General features: G+C 37.7%; 3 protein-coding genes across 3 annotated transcripts in view; 1 reads left to right on the plus strand and 2 right to left on the minus strand.

The window, feature by feature from the left end:
* Positions 1–2,344: 2,344 nt before the first annotated feature.
* On the minus strand, positions 2,345–7,776 carry LOC124160267 (charged multivesicular body protein 1b). The gene is made up of 4 exons (XM_046536082.1): positions 7,594–7,776; positions 6,778–7,022; positions 4,683–4,903; positions 2,345–2,775 (listed from the first exon to the last, which is right to left on the minus strand). The coding sequence occupies exons 1-4, from the start codon at positions 7,613–7,615 to the stop codon at positions 2,655–2,657; spliced, it is 609 nt and encodes a 202-aa protein (XP_046392038.1). The 5' UTR covers positions 7,616–7,776; the 3' UTR covers positions 2,345–2,654.
* A 162-nt stretch (positions 7,777–7,938) lies between these two features.
* LOC124160268 (DNA-directed RNA polymerases I, II, and III subunit RPABC2) lies at positions 7,939–15,867 on the plus strand. Its single transcript, XM_046536083.1, has 4 exons — positions 7,939–8,069; positions 8,146–8,209; positions 8,282–8,373; positions 15,512–15,867. The coding sequence occupies exons 1-4, from the start codon at positions 8,041–8,043 to the stop codon at positions 15,720–15,722; spliced, it is 396 nt and encodes a 131-aa protein (XP_046392039.1). The 5' UTR covers positions 7,939–8,040; the 3' UTR covers positions 15,723–15,867.
* Positions 15,868–17,910: 2,043 nt separating this feature from the next.
* LOC124160823 (MYCBP-associated protein-like) overlaps positions 17,911–20,342 on the minus strand; it is a 38,680-nt gene continuing 36,248 nt past the window's right edge. The window contains exons 14-15 of the mRNA XM_046536911.1: positions 19,259–19,402; positions 17,911–19,180 (exon numbers count right to left, since the gene is read on the minus strand). Of these exons, the coding sequence (XP_046392867.1) occupies positions 19,082–19,180; positions 19,259–19,402 (243 nt within the window). The 3' untranslated portion in view covers positions 17,911–19,081. The remainder of the gene's footprint in view (positions 19,181–19,258; positions 19,403–20,342) is intronic.

Here is a 20,342-nt window from a genome sequence, read left to right on the forward strand (position 1 = left end):
ATTTTCATCATCCACTGAAAAAAATTGAGTGAGGGTTGACTGTCTGCCCCTTAGTAAGAAACATTCACACTATCAGCCAAAAGATTCCACTGCTGCAAATGCGAGCCAAGAAGTTGTGCTTTACCCTTGGGTATTGGCTAGGTCTAAATCTTGTATTAGATCACTTAGGTCCTTGTGTTATGGGATAAGGTGCCCTTTTTGACTAGGCTGGGGTTCTTCTACATCAGAGTTGTAATATTCATCTCAATGGCTAGGACCTGCTTCCACTTCCGGTGTAGCTTCGTTCACTAAGACATCAGAATCATCAAGGGTGCTAGTACGATTAGGGATAGGAATAGCAACAGTATGCTTCACCGGGCGAATTGCTGACGGTAAATTCAGATAAATCATTTCAGGATTGTTTTTTTTAACCCAGTGTCGGTTTTGCAAAAATAGCAATTCATAAAATGGAAAGTGGGCTCAACTCAAACCATTGGCAATCCAAAATTTAGGGAAAGATTTCTCTAGTTCAGCCATTCACAAAGACTTCTATGACAACCACTGCAACAGAATTTAGGGGCCCACGATTTGTCTTGGTCACCAATTTTACACCTGAATTAAAGTTTATAAGATTTTCGCACAATTGCAGTCATCGCTTTCCTTTGGTCTTTAAACACTAAATATCAACAGGTGTTACAAAATGAATTGGGATGATTTTTGCAGGATCGCTGAATGATTGCGAGAGAACACTTTATCGCTTGCAAAATAACACACTAAATCAAACACACGCTAGAAAAATAAAGAAAGAACTTGGAAGATTATAACCCGACACGCAGGAAAGAGTGTGACGTACTAAATAGACCACTGGTTTATTTCATAGATGAGCATCAGCAAGTGTGACTGCCAAGACACGTTAAAACGTGTCCAAGTATGTCAAAACAAGTGGTGAATAACTTTTACAGTGTATTTCCCAATTTTTCCATCGTATTTAATGGAAAGGTCTCAGCTCTTACTTTAAAAGTAAGGAGGACAACGAAGTCAAATCATGAGCCCCCATACACTGTTACAATAATATTTTGACAAATCTGACTTGTGTTCAGATTTTTTTGGCAGATCTTTATACCACTTCCAAGAGGGGAAGGGGGGCATACGAGTGGTATCACTCATATACCCCCCATCCCCTCTTATATTTTATGTTATATTAATCCTTTACAAAATAGGAGGGTAGAATGCTGTTATTCAATAAAATAAGAATACAAAGTTTCTGTGAAGTCACCGAAAACTTGCATCCTTCAGTATCTTGGCAAAGCAGACCAGATGCAGATTTGTATGTGTCCAGCTGAGCTTATTAAACTTTTTTAATTCCTGCAGAAGATTGTCGCAGCTCCAGCGACATTCTCGGTTGCGAGGGAGACCCGGGATCGGGTAATCATGGTGTGGAGTAAAGAAAGGCCTGGATGGGAATTTTGAAACACCCGGGGGGTGTGTTTATTGGTTTCAGAAAGTTACAGGGGCGGGCGAGGTCTGCGGCTACTGCTTCCACGGGGCTGGGCCCGGCTCTGTCCGGAATTGCCTCTCTGGGAATCTCCATGGATCGACGACAGCTCTGGCGGGGGTTCCGGCGTTGGCGGCGGGTCCAAGCTGTATGGTGGTGTCATGGGCCACGTGCTCCGTCTGCCTCAGCAGGCGATGAACTCAGAGGGGCGGCTCCTGAATGCGGCGGTGTCCGGGAAGGGGACCCACTGGGATGGCGTGCGCGCTCCTTGCGGTAACGGAGGGTGCGAGAACGGATCCGTTCCTCATCAGACCTCCGCAGCATCCGGCTGGGTTAGGGGACGAATCGTCAGCACCAAGAGGGGTAGAATGTCCAAAGAGATACTCGCTCGGATTCTTACCCCTAGGCTGCCTCGACCGCAATTGCCTTCCACGGTCTCAGGCACCGCGTTATATACCTGATCCTGGCCTCCCTCCGGCCAATGAGGACGCTCCGCTAGGACACGTGGTGATGCGTGTGATGGGAAGGAGCTGGGGTGAGGAAGGTTCGTAGTGTGAGGGTAGCGTTCAGGCACGGGAGTGGGGGAAATCACGTGGTGGCACGTGTGAGGGGAAGGAGCCTGGGTGAGGAAGGTCTAGTGGTGCCAGGCACGGGAGTGGGGAAATCACGTGGTGGCGCATGTTTTGAAGTGGGTTTTGCCCATGGTACATTGAAGCACAACAAGATATTCTCCAAAAACCAACATGAAATACTGTCTTAATGGTCATGTTAAAATATTGAATCAACCTGTAAGAGTCAACACTCATTCCACATGAAATCAAATGATAAGAGCCTTTTAACTTTATTTTTTACTTGTTTTTAATAAAAATAAAATATTTACAAATAGTAGGACATAATATATATTCATAATTACATAATTTGCAGAGATGAAATTAAGCAGCAGCAGTGATTACAGCAAACCTAAAAAATTTTCACTTCATGGGAAATACCCTCGTTTGAGATTACTAGGCAAATTTCATTTATTTCCAGCCTTGTTAAGTACCTGCACAGCACTACATTGCATTCATATTCAATCAATCTCTGCCACTCATCTTTGGGTTCCCAATATAAACCACCACTCACATGAATATCCATGGCATTAGTGACATATTTTTCAAAAGTAACAATGAGTCCAATAAAATTATTCAACTTGGCGTAGCCGTGCAAGGCGTTGTGTGAGTTCATCTTGCTCTTGTGAGACTTGAGTTGAAGCTCCAATGGTACTGGTAGCACCTTGAGGAAGCTCGAGGTTCAAATCCAAACTGTAGAAGTCGAAAAAACAAAATAAATACAATAAGCACGCAATTTCCTGGTTAATGCTACGAAATAACAGGAGCAATAAAATAGAGATTCTACTAATTGTACTAATAGTGGGGAAAACTCAAAGTGATGATTGAAAGAGATAGATAATCTATTCAGAATAATTGAATTTGAAAAATTTACTCTGGTTTCTATGCATCTAATGCAACCATTCCACTAAAAATCTAGCCCTCTTGAGGTGAGTAGGAAAAAGAGAAAAAAGGATGGCAGGAAGTATGAGAGCACTGATGGGAATGGCTTGGAAGTGTTGAGTAGAAATCATTGAAGAGTTAATCCAGCGACAAATAAACAAGGCTCCACTTTTATATGGAGTAACTAGCATAAATACTTCCATTATAAATACTAGCACATGCACTAAAACACCCTTCATAAAAAATATCACCAAATTTTAATAACAGAAACAAAATATAGTACAACACTCATCTTGTACATCAGTCACATCTATAAGTGCCCAACTTTTTACAGATTATTGAGATTTTATAGATATAGAGATTATTCTCTAGATTCAGGAAATGACAACTGTATTTAGACCCTAAGGGCAGGCAGTCCCAAGCATACACACATGAGGGTGGATTCACAAGTAAGGACTTTTCACCCAGACCTAGGGATGGGGAGGAAAGGAAAGAAACATGGAAGTTGGTGCTGCGATTTAGGTGCCCAGCGATGCGTCCACATTAGGAATGGGGACAGTAGGGAAGGGATGGAAGAACCTTGCACTGTCATTCAAAAAGGCTACCAGTAACAAAACAGAAGACCAATGTTATGAAGTTTTACAAAGCATTGCGAGCTAGGAATGACTGAGACTCAAGATAAAAGTGGGTGGGCAAAAACTTGATTTAGTACAGCAAGGAATTGGGGACACATGAGAGGAAAACGAATACAGCACGAAGAGGTATGTATTAGCTAAGGAGGTTTTTATGAACAGGAAGAAGCTTATGAGAGGATCTTTAAGTAAGAGTTAAAAGAAAAAGACAGTGAAGAGTATGATCTGGAGAAGGTAAAGTGGATGGAGAGCAGGAACGACTTAGTGCTGGGCATAGAGGGTTAGGAGACGTGGCTTCTGGATGAGATACGTAGGACACATAAGGTATGGATGGAGTGAGCACTGAACAGAGGGGATGTTGAAAACAATGTTAGAAGAGAATGTTGGGTAAAAGTGAGAGAGGAAGGAAGAGAATACAATTTTTAGATAGACTGAAAGGGAGTAAGAATTACATATCGTGAATTTGAGAGGGAATTCCATGAGGGAGGGGAGACTGCCAGAATATTTCGTAAATACTCCATAGAAAAACCATCTTAATCACTAGAATCTTTTAGAAGATGTTTATGTGTTGGAAGGTTGGTAGCTTTTTAGGTAGACAAAAATTATGCAGGAACATGTTCATTTCGACAGCACTAGAACTAAAAATAATGCCATTTTAAATTGACCTATTTTGTTTCAGTCATTAATAAAATACTAATATTTCATTTCACCTTTTCTAGGGGGGAATTGGCATCATTTTGGCTCAACCACATTTCAGCCAAGACCTCAGTGTAACCATTTTTTGCCTGCCTACAGAAATGGTAGTTTATCCTATGAGAAGTATGATCCAGAGATTTTTTGAAGATTTAATGACGTGTAAAAGGAAACAACCGTGAGCATATCAGCTTCACTGAAACTGCTTATGAGGCACAACAGATCATTGAAAGTTTAGCTAAGCTGCACCATAATTTGATCATACTGCACATAAAGTATGTTTGATAGGTGGCCCAAAGACAATGAGACTGGTTCTTCCAATTATAAAAGATGATTGCAGTGTGATAATTTCTGTAATATCCCTGAAATGAAAACAAATATTCAAATACAAACCCAGCTTCATCTGCAACTTGCTGCATGAGGTTCTCCACATCATTCTGAGGAACACTGGTTGTGGTAGTCTGAGACATTGCATTCTCCATATAAGAGCTTTGCACATCTAGGTCCTCAAATTGACTTTCAAACTTGTCCATGAGGGAGGATATTTTTTCAAGGTTCATGGCCTTCATTGCAACATCCATTGCTTTCACTACACCAGTCATAGACTGAGTGACCTAAATTAAATGGAAACAGAAATTAGTCCAATGTTTTACACAAATAGAAGCAGGAATAAGCATGCTTTAGCACTAGAGACCAAGTGCTATAAAATTCACATTTATAGCCACAGGACAAAAATTTCCCTCGATATGCAATCAAAACCACTACCACAGGTAAGCCCATATCCTCTCACACTGCCATCCTTGATAGAGCATAAATGACTGATATGAAGTACCATGATCCTCAGTAAATTACCTTGGGTTTCAAGGAACCTGGATATCAAGTTGGTCTGCCCAAGGTTTTCTTTCCAAGGCCAAGATTGATAAAGCCTGAATCACATGATCATTTTATCCGTCATTTCCTAGTGATCACTAGAGTGATCACTCGCAAATGATCGTCGCCGGCAATTGAATATCACAATCGCGATGAGGATTCCCATCCCTATTTTTCATTACTTGTCCGGTCGCTTTTTCTGTCTCTAAAACCCCATATCAGCCAATCAGAACGCATTCTCTTATGAAGAGATTGCAGCGCAACGTTTGACAATCGAGGGAACGACATAAATGAACAAACACGCTGTATATTTTCATTATGCGGGTCCCATGACAACGAGCTGTGATATTGAAAGTGATGCAAAAGGTGACGGCAGGAGGGACCGTGTGATTCTGAAAAATGATCACTAGAGCGATCAATTTTCCTGTCGCAAAAAACGATCGCTCTAGTGACACTTTTCGCGAAGAAAGAAAATGATTGTGTGATTCAGGCTTAAAATTCATGATAAAAACATCGAGGCATCTTTAATGATATAAATGAGAATTTAAGTATATCGGGACTAGCCACGGTGAATTAATTCGAATTACATGTTTTAATTCTAATAGGTACCTTGCATTAAATAATTTTAAACATACATATATTATTGCTTATCATCATCACTGGCCAATAAGTCCCAAGATTGGTTCAAAAGCTTATGCATTGATTAAATGGATAAATTTTTTCCATGCTAAGGCCACATTGATTCATTATGGTGGACGACAGTTACGGGCATATTCCTGCTAGTGCCTTTGGATCCTAATAACAAATCAGCATGCACCTGACTAGCCTTCTATGCAAGGTATTGAAGCTACTCAGAATGTTCGTCTGTGATTGAGGCTCGTAAAAGCTCTTAGCTCACCTATCCATACCAACCTTGTGGTTTAATTACTAAATGATAATGACCATTAATCAATATTTTTATACTGAATATACCGAGAAAACTGTAACATATGATTCTGGAGTTTCCTAAAAGTGAGATTTTGAAAAAAAAAACACAAATACTAATCAAACTTTCCAATTTCAGGTTAAATATAGGTAAGTAGGATTATGGAGGAAGCAAGAGACAGCTTAAAATATGGGATTATATATTAAGGTCACTAGAGGTATCAGGTAGGGTCAGGCCTTTCCCAGAGTTTAATTGAAGATAATGGGTGAATCTATGGACTTAATAATCATTAATAGACATATAAGATAGTTATATATTTCATATATTATTAATAGATATATAAGGTAGCTTGTAGCACACTTAAGTAATTCAGCAAGTCGAAAGACCACATATGCAACTGCGATTGTTAAATAATCACTTTCACAGCGATAGATTTTACATATTGTTTAAGTCATCTTGATGCTTTCTACAGTTGATCAGTATTGTAAAATGGTGTCATACATTAGCAATAAATAAATAATTAAAACGAAATAATCAAAACTTTACCTTGAATATCATGAGCTACTTAACAAAAGCCAAGGATTATTTCCGTCGCAATGCATACACTGACACTTCAAGAATAGAAATTCTATATTTTTAAGAGGGTGAAGCAAATACCCAAAAATAACTTCAGATTTACAGGCTAAAGTATACCTTTCGTGTTGTGAGGGCGGTTTGAACTCTGCTGGCAACGGAATCCACCCTTGCACTCATCCGCAAATAATTTAGAGCTTGGTTCTTTTGCCTGATCGCATTTTCAGCGTGAATACGTGCACCTTCCATGTTCCCCTTCTGGATGGCCTTCTTGCACTTAGCTTTCTCCACTCTTTCCTCCTTTTCACATTTCTTGGAATTTCTCTCCAATTCTTTCACAGCGAACTTCAGATTAAAGAGATGCTCTATTTTCCATAGTTAAGGATAGTTTCGACGCACAAGCTCATCTTATACAAATGGACTGTTAGGTGACAGAGAATATCACGAGACAACATGCATAGTCATAGCTTAGATACCGAAATATGTACATTGATTTCAAAAGGGTTGCCATTACCATCACTTTCGAAAGGCGATGTACAGAGAATTTTGAAAAGCTATAGTTAGCTATTTCTAAAAGTTTTTGTAGAAATAATGACATTCTTAAGACAACAAGAATGCCGAATAGCGAATCCGAAGCCCTCACGAAGCCTCACCAGTTGCAAACAACACATTAAGTGACAACAAAAAGATATTTACAATCAATTTACTAAAAATCATTTTAATATTATGTTAGCCTTTCTTTTCATGCAGAAGAAACATTATCGATTTACACAAAATACGTTAATACTTTAAAAGCAGGAAATAAATACGATACAATTGTTCATAAGCAGCCATTGAGTCGGTGATAGACAAAAAATTACTCGTTTTAAATGAATAAACCATGAAAATGAAAAATTATCCCAAATAAACAGTAATTCATCATTGAGGGAAGGATACTTTCCATCGTTGCCATCGACATGTTGGCACAGTATTGTAACACTTACGTAGAGAAAAAATTAATAATAGAACTGAATGTAATACTTTTCGGCCTCAATCTCACTATTGATAATTTGTTGCAAATATATTTCGCAGCTGACAGAAAGCTTGAAACCGGAAATATGACTCTTATTCAATCGACTTTAAAGTCAAAAGAGTTCTGTAATTATGTGTGATGGGCTAAGGAAAACATGATTTGGTCCGCTTTAGATGGTATTTTTAAATTTTTATTATAAAAAAGTTTTATGGTCATTTAAAATCGGGAATTTTCATGCATTACTTACTCTATCATTAGTTTGAGTACAGTCGTTACGGAATATTAATTGCGCCGCCAAAGCCAGCAAGCTGTGAAGCTTGGAAGGAAACTCTTTCATTATAATATTCCTGTTAAACGTTTTGTAGTGGAGAATGGCAGATGAAGAGGGTGAACCCGATGAGTAAGTGATAATGTGAGTGTATGCTAAGGAAGGAAATTATGTAGAATATTAACTTATTTCCACTTTCCTGTCGCAGTGTTGGGGATGACTTCGATGATGTTGATGACGATGAAAACCTTGAAGAAATTGATCAACCTGAGGTAATTTTTGTGTTGAGTGTCAGCATTTCTTACCCTAAGTTTCTTAGTTTTCATGGGTGTGTTTTACCGCAGGACGAAGGGGATAACTTGGACATTCTTGCTGCTGGGGAAGCGAGAGGCGGTGTGCAGAAATCGAAGAGAATCACCACCCCGTATATGACGAAGTAAGTGGGTGTGTAAGGCTTTAAGCATTGTATGACTGTATCCAAATTTACAATTTTCCGTGGGAAGATGATATTATCCGGTGAATTAGTTACATTTTGACGTGTCCCAAATGATCCATTGTGAGGTGTCCAAGGCTTTATTTTTTTGCAGAAGTATTTATTTATGCGAATGTAGGTTTTGTTTGGTAGCAATGGTCTGGCCAGAGACAATTGTTTAAGATTGTATTCGAGAATTAGTGGACCTTCCAAAGAATTCTAGTCTTGTGGTATTAGTGCCAAGCGAAGTAAGATCTCGAACATGACTCGATAACATTGACCCAATGTTTGGGGTGACGGACTTTTTCATGAACTTACGTTCATTTATAACTATTAATTAATAAAATTCGTGCATCCATGAAAGTTGACTAGGACTGCTCAAAGTCAACGCACTAAAGTATATTTGTAATTTAATTTGATAAGTCGCTCGGTCATTACTTATCCCCCTAATTGAGGTTCAGTTGACAATTTTGGAGAAAGAGAAGAGATATATTTTCCTCAGTATCAGGTTTCTTATAGGAAATATGGCAAGGACATCAGAGCTAAATGTTTGACCTGTTGGAAAGTGCTATGAACTCGAGATCTTTTATGAAAGCGCTCGTGAGAGCCCAGTTATTTCGTTGTCTAAAATTATCTCCTCGAAGAATTGTATCTCAGCATTTGAAGTTGCAAAGTTAATTTTTCTTGTTGGGTTTTTCAGCCTTTTTGATCTACTGTGGCTTTTCCTTCTGGAAATTCAACATGCAATGACTTAAAAGTAATTTTAGTGATACTCCCAATGGAAGCAAAATGTCAAGCGAAAAGGATTTGTAATCATTTAATTCACTGCTTCATCTTACTGTAATTGATTTTGACCATCAGTTATGTTGTGAATATTGAGGTGATTCCTTAAGGTCTGTTTACTCTGTGCATGAACAATATGAGTTAATGTGTGAATACATATGAGCAATTTTGGTTGAATGGAACAAGTGCGAATGCATGAATCAAATTAGAATTGGTTCTTTTTTCTATTCATGTGTTTGCACAAGTTAGGTAGTTACACAGGGTAGTTGTTGCGGTCATTCACTTGTCAATGAAATTACTCATTAACTCGCACTGTATTATGTGCTGTTTAATCAGGCCTTGAGGCAGTTGACTATTGGTGGGGTGGGATATTTCAGTTATGTCAACACGACATATAATGTCACAAAATGTCTCCAGTTGGGGAAAAAAGAAAGCTTTTTAAGAAAAAGATATGTTACAAAGGTAGTAAAAGCTAACTAACAATAATTATGGTTGCACCAATCATTTTTGCCAGTTTATAGCCCGAGCTTTAGTTTTTGTTAACTTCAATTCTCTGTGTCAATCTTTTTGGCCATAACTGGAGAAACAATCTTTTGAAAAGAGTTGTTTTTGGTTCGGGCATAACATAAATTTGTCTGCAGATTGTAAGAATGAGACTTCTGTATGACTTGGCTGTACATATGTCGAATGCATAATTTATGTGGGTATTTTTAACCCTTTTGCATCTGAGTTATTTTGTGTCCATTTTAATTTTCCTGTTCAGGGTTCTTACATTACTGCCTAAGGACTACAGAAAACTCTTGACTTTTGAAATTATTTTGGTTTGTTCGCATGTGAGGGGGCTTGCTCAAATGAGCTCTAGCCTCTGATCTAATAGGCAGATAAATTTTTATACTTGAAGTGTAATTTTAAAATTTTGTCATAAAAATGTAATAATGAATCATTTAAATGCTTCGTGTTCCAACATGGAAATAACATAATTGGAAGTAGGCTCCTGTATGAAAAAAATGGGAAAGCTTGATGCAGCATTGCAGGAAAAAATTTCCACGCATAAAAATATAATTTGCTATCAAAATAATGGAACAATTCAATGAAAAATAGTATATTGAATTCCAAATAGGCTTCTATAAAATAAAACGCAAAGGAATTATGAAGAAAAATATATGCACAACTCAATTCCTTAACCATTAGACTATGGCTTACTCATATCTGAGGGGTGCTTACATCGGAATACATTTGACCTGTAAAAGTTTAACTGCCTTTTTTAAACTATTGGCTATATAATCCAACATGGGGGGGGGGGGGGGGGTGTTTCGAGGACAGCTACTGATGGACTGTAAGACTACAAAGTTTAATTGAAATCTGAGACCCGGTTTTTGGGTACTCCCCTTGTTCGTTATCTAAAGCCTGATGAAAGGGTGAAAACATGCAATTTCAACTCGAAATTAATATTAGGTGCCTTATCTGTGGCATAAATAAACCAATGCATTTTTTTGACATTAAGTTAGGTGCCCATAGCCTTTTCTTAGTGACAACTAGCGTTCGCATTTGGGTGTACCAGGGGCGGAATTCTGTACACCGTACCGACGATTGTCGGTGTCGGTAAGCCGGTCCTACCGATAAGTCTCGGTACGAGCGATTCAGGAGACTCGTTTTACCGACGATTGTCGTTATCCCACCGACAGTTGTCGGTAAACCTGTCGGTACATACCGACGATTTCAAAACGCTCGGTAGGACCTACCGACAAATTTTTAGCAACATGGCGGACTTTTGTTTACACTTTTCGGCCTAAGCTGACGATTTTAAATCATAATCTACGACGCTAGATCCGTGGAAGTGCTCTAATTGTATGTTATTTATAATAAAAATGATTGATTAAACACTTGAAACTTAAAATTTACATAGTGGGAGCAGTATTTGACTTTGCCAATGTTACACGTATATTACATTATGCGTTCCAATAGCGTAAGGTATTTTACATTATAAATATTCCGTAATTTTAAGTATGTAACATATTGCTTTGATTTTAAATTACTCACAACAAGACACGATAGGTATCTATTGTTGATTCGTAAAGTTTGGATCCGAAATTAATTTATATTTTCAATAAAAACGAATGCCTATTGATGCACTTCCAATGAAATATATACGTGGACATTTCGTTCACTTTTATATTAACTTCAATACCCTATGTGAGCGTCTGAGAATGGGGTTTATAATGAAAATAACTCCTACCTTCGTAAGTACTCTTGAGAGCATCAGACAGCAACGACGAAATAGAAAAAGCATATTGCTACTATATTTTAGAAGAATATAAATGGCATCACTTAGCTCCTCTCACTCTTTGACGTCGTTACCAGTGCACAAAACTTCCCGTAAAATTAATGCTGAATTTACTTCACCATACTAACCAAACACCGCACGAGACTTCAAGATAGATTTTCATTATTACTATAAGAGCTCTGAGTAGGTACGTACCTTGTATTCCATCGGTAGAAAGGGCAAATAAAAAGAATGATTGCACGAAACGAGGAAACATTTAATGAATTATTCATCATAAAACTACAAAAATTTAATTTCAACACGAGAAAACCTTCATACTTCCAGCGGTATATCACAAATTAACACTGATCGAGCATATTTAGTCAAAGTCATATCAACGCAAAGTTTGAAATAACACACAAATGGTATCAAAATGCAAAAGCTAACACTTCCAAATAGATAGCGTAAAGTATGTCACTCAAGTTCACAATCACAACACTTGACGCGATGATACTGATGATACCTTCCGTGACATCCGCGGAATCTCGGTGTTTTTCTCAACGAATGTATTTTAAATAGCCCAAAATGTGAATTCAAGCGACAAAAATGTTTTCTAATTAAATAATTACCCTTGTGGAAGTATCGGACTTACGGCGAACAATGAGGCAAATGATGTAAACAAGCCGTGGCTCAAGATGAAGGTACATTGTTACAATACTAATAAAAATAATTTCGTCACTGCTAATCCCAAGAATACAATTATAATAAGCGTATGTGAACAATTATGTAGCAGACAAAGTCCTCTTCAAGACAATTATACTTGAAAATTCCAATACATTGAGCACCTAATGTTGCCGGTGTTCTTCTATCAACGACCGTTGAATCCTTGAATATAAAGGCTATTTTACTTGGGCTAGAAAAAATCCGATGGTAAATACAGCAAAATCTCGGAATACAAGCCACATCGCACCAACGGGAGTAAGAAATTGTGATCGCAGAGTGATTAAACATCGTAAATATTTCACAAAGCAGAGATCAACTCTTTTTAACTTCTTCGCGGGCTGACGAATAACAGATGGCGTTTTCGGAGCCTCATTTGTTTAATGCAAACAAAGGAGAAATATGATTGGTCGAGGCGCCTAGCCTCGCGTGCGGGTGCCACTTTCGTACCGACAAAAGCATTACGTCACGAATTTGTCGGTTGCACCGACAATCTGTCGGTAGCGGGGTTTTGTGAATTACATTTCTATCGGTGCGACCGACGATCGTCGGTAGCTACCGACACCGACGATCGTCGGTATCCGTGTACAGAATTCCGCCCCAGGACAATCTAAAAAAATTCCTCCTACATTGAAAAATGTAAATGTTGAATATGAGAACATACATAATAAGGATTAGCAGTACATAATTAGAAATTATTGACTATGAGTAGGAAATATTTTGTACCTCTCGATAACATTTTTTTTTCTCTTTTTGTCGCTACACTCGAATGAAAGGTGACAAATAGTGTCATATTATTGATTAGGAGTCAAGTACTTATCATCGCCTAAAAATGACTAAAGATGGACTAAAATGCTGTACAGAAGACACTATTTTGTCTGGGATAAAACATACTTTGAAATTTTTCACAGATTCTACAACCGATTTTTAGGCCACTGCAGCTATGCTTATCTGGGCATGGCCCTATGATCCTAGCCTTTAAAAGGGAAAGCAGTTGTGAATAAAGTGAAAACGGTTGTATTCAAAGCACTTTCTTCAGTTATGGATGAGTATTTTATAGCATTTCAGCAGCTCAATATATCATGGAATATACAGAGGAATTTGATAAACCTTGCTCATGAGCCTTGAAGAAAACTTAATTTCTAATGCAATTTATTTTAATATTACAATTTTTTAAAATAACAATGACATCTTTATGTGCTGCTCTCATTCTCATTGTTTATCAATTAGTACACCTAAAGTTTTTTATTATTCAACACATTCCTATACAACAAAATCACTCATCATCATTGGTCAACAATCCTAGGATTGGTTTGACGCAGCTCTCCACTCAGTCCTCCTATCAGCTAATCTTTTCACACCCACATATTTCTTCTCTTTCACATCCTTCTTTACTTGTTCCATATATTTTGCTCAGGGTCTTCCTTTTCCGTTCTTGCCTTCCACTTGTCACTCGATGATTGTCATCATCAGGCCATCATGTCTCAAGATGTGGCCAATAAGGTTGTTCCGTCTTCTTCTTAAGGTTTTCATGAGGCTTCTCTTCTCTCCTACTCTTCTTAGGACTTCCTCGTTACTAACTCGGTCGATCCATTTGATCTTCAACATTCTTCTGTAGTACCACATTTCGAAGGCCTCTATCCTTGCTTTCTCAGCTGCAATCATTGTCCATGCCTCACTTCCGTATAGGAGCATACTCCAAATGTAGGTTGTTATAAATTGTTTCTTTACTTCCATATTTAAGTTTCCCGCTGTAAGCAGGTCTCTCTTTTGGTGGAATGCTCCCTTTGCCTGAGCTATTCTGCTGATAATTTCTTTCTTACTTCTACCATCACTAGTTATCTTCTTCCCAAATAACTGAATTCATCAACCGCTATCAGTTTTTGCTTCCCTATTTTAATCTTAGTCTTGACTTCTTCTCTTCTGATGCATACTAATATCTTGGTTTTCTTTGTGCCTATTTTCAGTTGATATTTACTCATCACCCTACCCATATTAACCAGAATATTTTTCAAATCCTTCTCTGTTTCTGCTATAACAGCCATGTCATCGGCAAATCGTAGCATGCTAATTTTTTTTCCATGGATATTCACTCCCAATGCCTTTTCTTTGATTTCATTAATAGCTTTCTCAATGTAAACGTTGAAAATTACGGGTGACAATGTACAGCCTTATCGCACTCCTTTCCTAATTCTTGCTTCTTCATAGCTGGGCCCTGATTTTATCACCGCTATTTGGTTTTTGTATAAACTTGGAATGATTCTTCTGTCATTGTAAAGAACCCCAATTTCCTTTAGGATTCCAAGCGTTCTGCTCCAATCCACATTGTCTAATGCCTTCTCAAAGTCCACAAACACAACGAACGTTGGCTTGTTCTTTTCCATTCTCTTCTCTTTGAGCAGTCTAAGGGCATATATTGCTTCCCTTGTGCCTTTGTTTTTTCTGAATCCAAATTGGTCCTCATCCAAGAACTCTTCTGCTCTTCGTTCTATTCTTCTATAGATGATCCTTGTTAGTATCTTCGACGCATGTGTAGTAAGGCTTATGGTCCTAAATTCTTCACACTTCTCCACTCTTTTCTTCTTAGGATTAGGGATTATAATGTTCCTCTCGAAGTACTTTGGTATCTCACCTGTGGAATACATTTCACTTATGATTTTGTATAGCTGGTTCAATGTCTTCTCTCCTGCATTTTTAATTAGCTCTGCGGGAATATCATCAATGCCAGACTATTTATTGATCCTAAGGTCTCTTACAGCCTTGTCAAATTCTGATCTTAAAATTGGCCCTTATGTCATCGGCATCCACTTCCCTCTCGTTTTCGATGGCATTCGTTCTTAGGCTGCTTCCTTTGTACAAATCATCCAGATATCTCTTCCCTTTGTCACAAAATCACTATAGTTCATAAAAGCACACTTTGTAAAATGAAGCACAGCGTAGAAATCAATCCCTTTACCCATTGACCTGAAGATGTCTGCTGGAATACAGGAGAATCTGTTGTCTCCAACACAATCATGATGCGGCGAACCTCGGAAAATGCACCCTACATTGATGATGAAATGTTGAATTTGATTCTGCATTCTGGTAATAATCTAAGAAAAAGTTTTTAGGGTCTTATCACACCAAAATGTTTCAAAACTTTGTTTTTCGAATATTTTCTCCTAAACAAAACTGGTGAAGATTTTCAGTTTAAAATTGAAGTCCCCCTTCGCAAAAAGTTGACTTTTTTCTGCCCTCTTGTTGTAAGATCCCAGTTCCATTTAAATTTCATATTTTTGTGATTGTTTTCTTTTAATGCACCTTGCCAATTTTGCTTTCCTTGGAAATATTTTTCAGATATGAACGAGCCAGAGTGTTGGGAACTAGAGCATTGCAGATAGCTATGTGTGCTCCTGTCATGGTGGAACTGGATGGTGAAACAGACCCCCTGCAAATAGCCATGAAGGAATTAAAACAAAGGAAGATTCCCATTATTATTCGTAGATACTTACCTGATGGAAGTTACGAGGATTGGGGAATAGATGAGCTAATTATTACGGATAATTGAATGAATGGAATATTCATGGCAAGTTACTTTTCATTTCATTCCCATCATACTGTGTTGAAGAGTACAAAAAATTATTGGTGGCTTCTTAAAGTATTAATTCTGGACATCTTTTTAATATTGTGAATAAACTATTTGTTTTTTAGAACTCTTGTATTTTCTTTACACCCTTTTCATTGGATTAAAATTTGTTTTATTATTTTGTATTTTACGGTAAGAAGTAATTCAGCTTTAGTATATCCTTTTTAAGAAGTGGAACATCCAAGGACTCTTGGGAAATCTATTGAAATTTGTTTATGCTCTGGTACAAGTAAATTCAATCCTGGCTATTACTTTGTATGTACGTATTATTTTTTTCACACTATATATGTCGAGTCTTTTCATAATCGATCTCTTTGAAGCTAACATGTTGTTGTTTAATAAGTTTCTGTATTTTTTCCACTTGTAGTTTGATCTCATGACCAGTTTTCATCTCATTTTGTTTTATTTTGAGGTGACTGCATTGGGAAACATTGTTTTTAAGTAACCTGGGGGGATAGGATTGGTGTGGTGGCTAGGGTGTTGGTTTCATATCTGGTGGGATCGGGTTCAAATCGTGGCACAGGCTGAGATTTTTCAATGGTTACCCGATCCCTGCTTTACTGCAGTTGTGGGGGACACTTCAAGTACAGCTCCTAATCATTTGGTTGGGACACTGAGCCACGATGCCTATGTAGATCAGGGTACTGCTGATGCTAGGTTTCAGTTCACTCTTCTTTAGGGTACAAATGACACAAGATGTCATTTGCCTCCTATAAATACCCTGGAGAGGAAGAAAAGTGTAGTGCATTGAAAACACACCCTGGAATCTCCAGCTGTTGGGCCGAAGCTGCTCAATGACACTTATAGATTTGATTTTAACCCTTTTGTTCTCACAGAAATTTCTGTTTTCTCTCCTAGAAAGCTCACATAAGATTCAAGCACATTTCAGGGTTTGGAAGGAGAGACAAATTATTTTTTTTTCATAGAACACTAAATACTGTAAAAATAATACCATTTCCTAAGGAATGTTATATGCTTTTATAATCTCCAGTGTAAAAGTGAAACTAACTCAAAATACAAAACAAACATTTTTACATGAGGTTAAACACAGGGTAGATACATCACCATCTTGAGCATTTGAAAGCTAAAACTGAAAGGCAGTATGTGAATTAGCAACCTGAGCATCTAAGGGTGTTAAGCTTGGTGAATTGATCTGAAGTCTGCCATACATGTTATTGTTTTTCATTTTTGGGTGGTAAATTTTTTGTCTCAGTGTAGATTGGTTTTGCTCATGTCCTTGCCATTATTGTTTATATTTCATTAGTATTTTTGAAAATTTCCAGTTGTGACTGTCAAGGGCTGGAAGAATGGTATGAAGAATCAGCTTAAACCTGAGCAAAAGTTTTTATGCATGACAAGATGCCTTTTTCACACCATAAAAATTATTCAAGCTCCTCAAATGCAACGCATGGTTTGATTTCAATTCGAAGAAATCATTATTAAGGAATGGAAGTCCCTTATAGTTGATCAGGTATTTTAAAGAAACTTAATTTTATAATGTCATTGTCAGTATAGGATGGGTGATGTCATCAAAGAATATATATTTCATACAAAACTTGTTGTTTAGATGAGATGTGGTAGAGCTATTCCATCATGAACGACATAAATTTTGCAGTGTTCAGCAATGGCCGATTTTTCAAGTTGTCCGAGTCGGAGGTGGCGTCGATGCTCCTTCACCCTCGTCTCAATGGTCCTCTCCGTCTCTCCAATATACACTTTACCACATTCGCATGGAATGCGGTAAATGCCGGCTGCCTTGAGACCAATAGGGTTGACCATTGAGACCAATACCAAAAGCTCAGATTCTTCATAAATTTTGCAGGTTCCACTTATAAACTTTATTAACTACACTGCACTTAGCATTTTGATGTTGTCATATTATCATCAATTGTAAATGATGTAACAACTTCAAAACACATCATAAAGTTTAGTTAATATGGTTTTAAAGTGGAACCTACAAAATCTCTTTCGTTCACAATTATTTTATATTTGAGGGAATTGAAGAAAAAGCATTCATTTATGGGCTTAATCAGCAATTATTTAATTGCCAATTGAGGTAGAGATGGAATAATAAGGAGACATTTATTTTTCCATTTTTTTATTCCGTCCCCTACTTCTCTAGCTCTTGGCAATGAAAAACTGTCTCCCTCTACTCTTTCACTGATAAGTTGATGATTTCCTGATCTGCAGAGCTGGTCACTGCTCCTCGGGTATTCTTGGGCCTTTTGTATGAGCCTTGCTTGGTTTGTTGTCTCTGCTCTCCTTTTTGAAATTCCTCCTCTCAATGGAGGATTCTCTATGAATGGCTAAGTGAACCAGAACTCATGGAAAGTGTCTGGCAGCTATCGCATTTTTTTTATTTTAAGCTTACCAGAGAATTGGTAACTTATCTAACTTTGTTGTAACTTATCTTTCCCTTCCGTCTACTGAAAATTCAAAATTAATCATGATTTTGGATGTGCTTGAACGACTCCGATTCCTTATATGTGTTTTGCATCAATGACTTGCAACATGTTTAACATTTTAAATTGTTCTTAGTTTGACAGTCAAAGATATTTGTTTTTTTTTACATATCCAGGCTTAATAGCCTACCTACATATTTATCCATCTAGGGTTAGTTATGTACTTTTTTTTTAATGCACATTGAACTCAAAAAGAGTATTTGTCAAGATTAAATTTACAGTCTTACCAAAGGAGGAATTGAAATTTGCTTCATTTCACTCTGGCTCTGTTGGCATTTCTCATTTTTTTTAGCTGGGTATGTATTTTATCATAGAGTTCGGAAATTTTCAGTTTTTCGAATCAGGCATTCCTTGGAAGTATGCCACATTCCAATCCAAAGTTGACATTTGCTAATAGGTGGGTGCACCTGGCATCTTCACCCATGAAGGTCACAATTGCCTACTACATGGTGTATTTATTATTGTGGGGACTAAATGAATGATTGTTCGTATTATCTCATAAATCTGGATGTAAATTTTGAATAATGGTGATAGCCATCCTTGAGTAATGGGTTTTCATATGGTGTTTTGATCTAGAGGACAGTAGCTAGTGGATACCTTCAAAAGTGAGACAAATAAATGTCAGGCACTCATGAGTTGAATATAATACCTGTTTCAGAGATGCTTTTATGGTGTGAATCTTTTTTAATCCATTTTTCAGAAATGTGAATCACTTCATCGTTACAATGAACTCAGCCATGCCTGGTTTAATGGTTTTTATGAAGCGTTCCATGATTTTTGAGCTCTTAAGTGATGTTTATAGTTCAAAACTTTTGGCATCTAATATCTTCCCAACTGTTTATCTACTAAATACTTATTTTTAGTTGTTTCTAAACAGATGCTGATGCTATCCACTGTTCTCATGAGGAGACCATAAATCTGAAACATAACGGAGAATTATTTTCTCTGACATTGTGTTAATTTACCTTTTTTAGAAAGGCAAGCACTATTTCTCACCTTAGCATGGACAGCTTGTCGGTATGATCTCTCAGGAAAGCCCACAGTTGTGGGTACTTTGGTCCCATTATCTTCCTGCTCTTTTGAAGTGCTTGTTAAAGTACTGGTCATAGAAAGGGAAGCAGCCTTTGACCGATATATTGCCTGAAATGATTTTTTTAAATGTTTGTTCTTAGAAAAATCATGATGCTAGATAAATTACGGGAATCAATGCACCATTTTTTGCACCACTGATTTTTTTTCTGCACAAGTTGGTTTATGGGTTCTCATAGGTGAAGAATGCCCAACAGGCAGCAATGTATGCTGAAGTGAAGTGCAATCCTGAGGCAAACCAATTGGCAATGCTTTCCCGATTGCATTGTGCACAAGGTCAGCGTTCTTTCAATTTTTACTGTCAAGGAAGAGAGGGAATTTTTAATATCACTTGAGGAATAAAATACTGAAGCACTGTACGCTATGCTGAAAGAGTTCTTTTCCACTCAAATCAGATCAAAGGGCCATGGACATCTGACTTATTTTGCAACATGATTATGCAAACATCACTTAGTCTCACTTTGAGCCACTCTTCCATGTTAAACATGTTTCATCTTTCCCCTTGAGATAGTCACAGGTTTTACCTAGTTCAAAATGTCTTTGTGGCTGAGCAAGCAGGACTAAAACAAGTGGGGTAGAGTACTTTTCATGAGAGCCCAACACCATTGGTGAGCTTCACTGATGAGAGAGTACAGAGAGACCACGAGTAAACTTACATTGCCAAATGTTCTCAGTTTGTGCCACCCCAGCTTGTCAAAGACAGTGTGAGTCATGGGAGGCTACAGGTATTTTAGGCTTGCTGCAAAGACAACTCCTAAGGCCTACCCAGTCTCCTGCCAAGATCTACTTATTTGAATGGGATTGAGAACAATCCATACCCATACGCTCAACCATTGGTAAACACGAAACAATGTCTCATGGAAGGGGATAATGGAAGCTCACAGTTCGGCAACACTTTTTGCAGAAGTTATCACATCAAAGATCTGAGAGCAACTGTATTTCCCAAATGCTAAGTCACACTTGCTATCTTCTGATTGGCAAAGGTAAAGTC

Source organism: Ischnura elegans, chromosome 6 (genome assembly GCF_921293095.1).
Source record: "Ischnura elegans chromosome 6, ioIscEleg1.1, whole genome shotgun sequence".
Classification (NCBI taxonomy): Eukaryota; Metazoa; Arthropoda; class Insecta; order Odonata; family Coenagrionidae; genus Ischnura; species Ischnura elegans.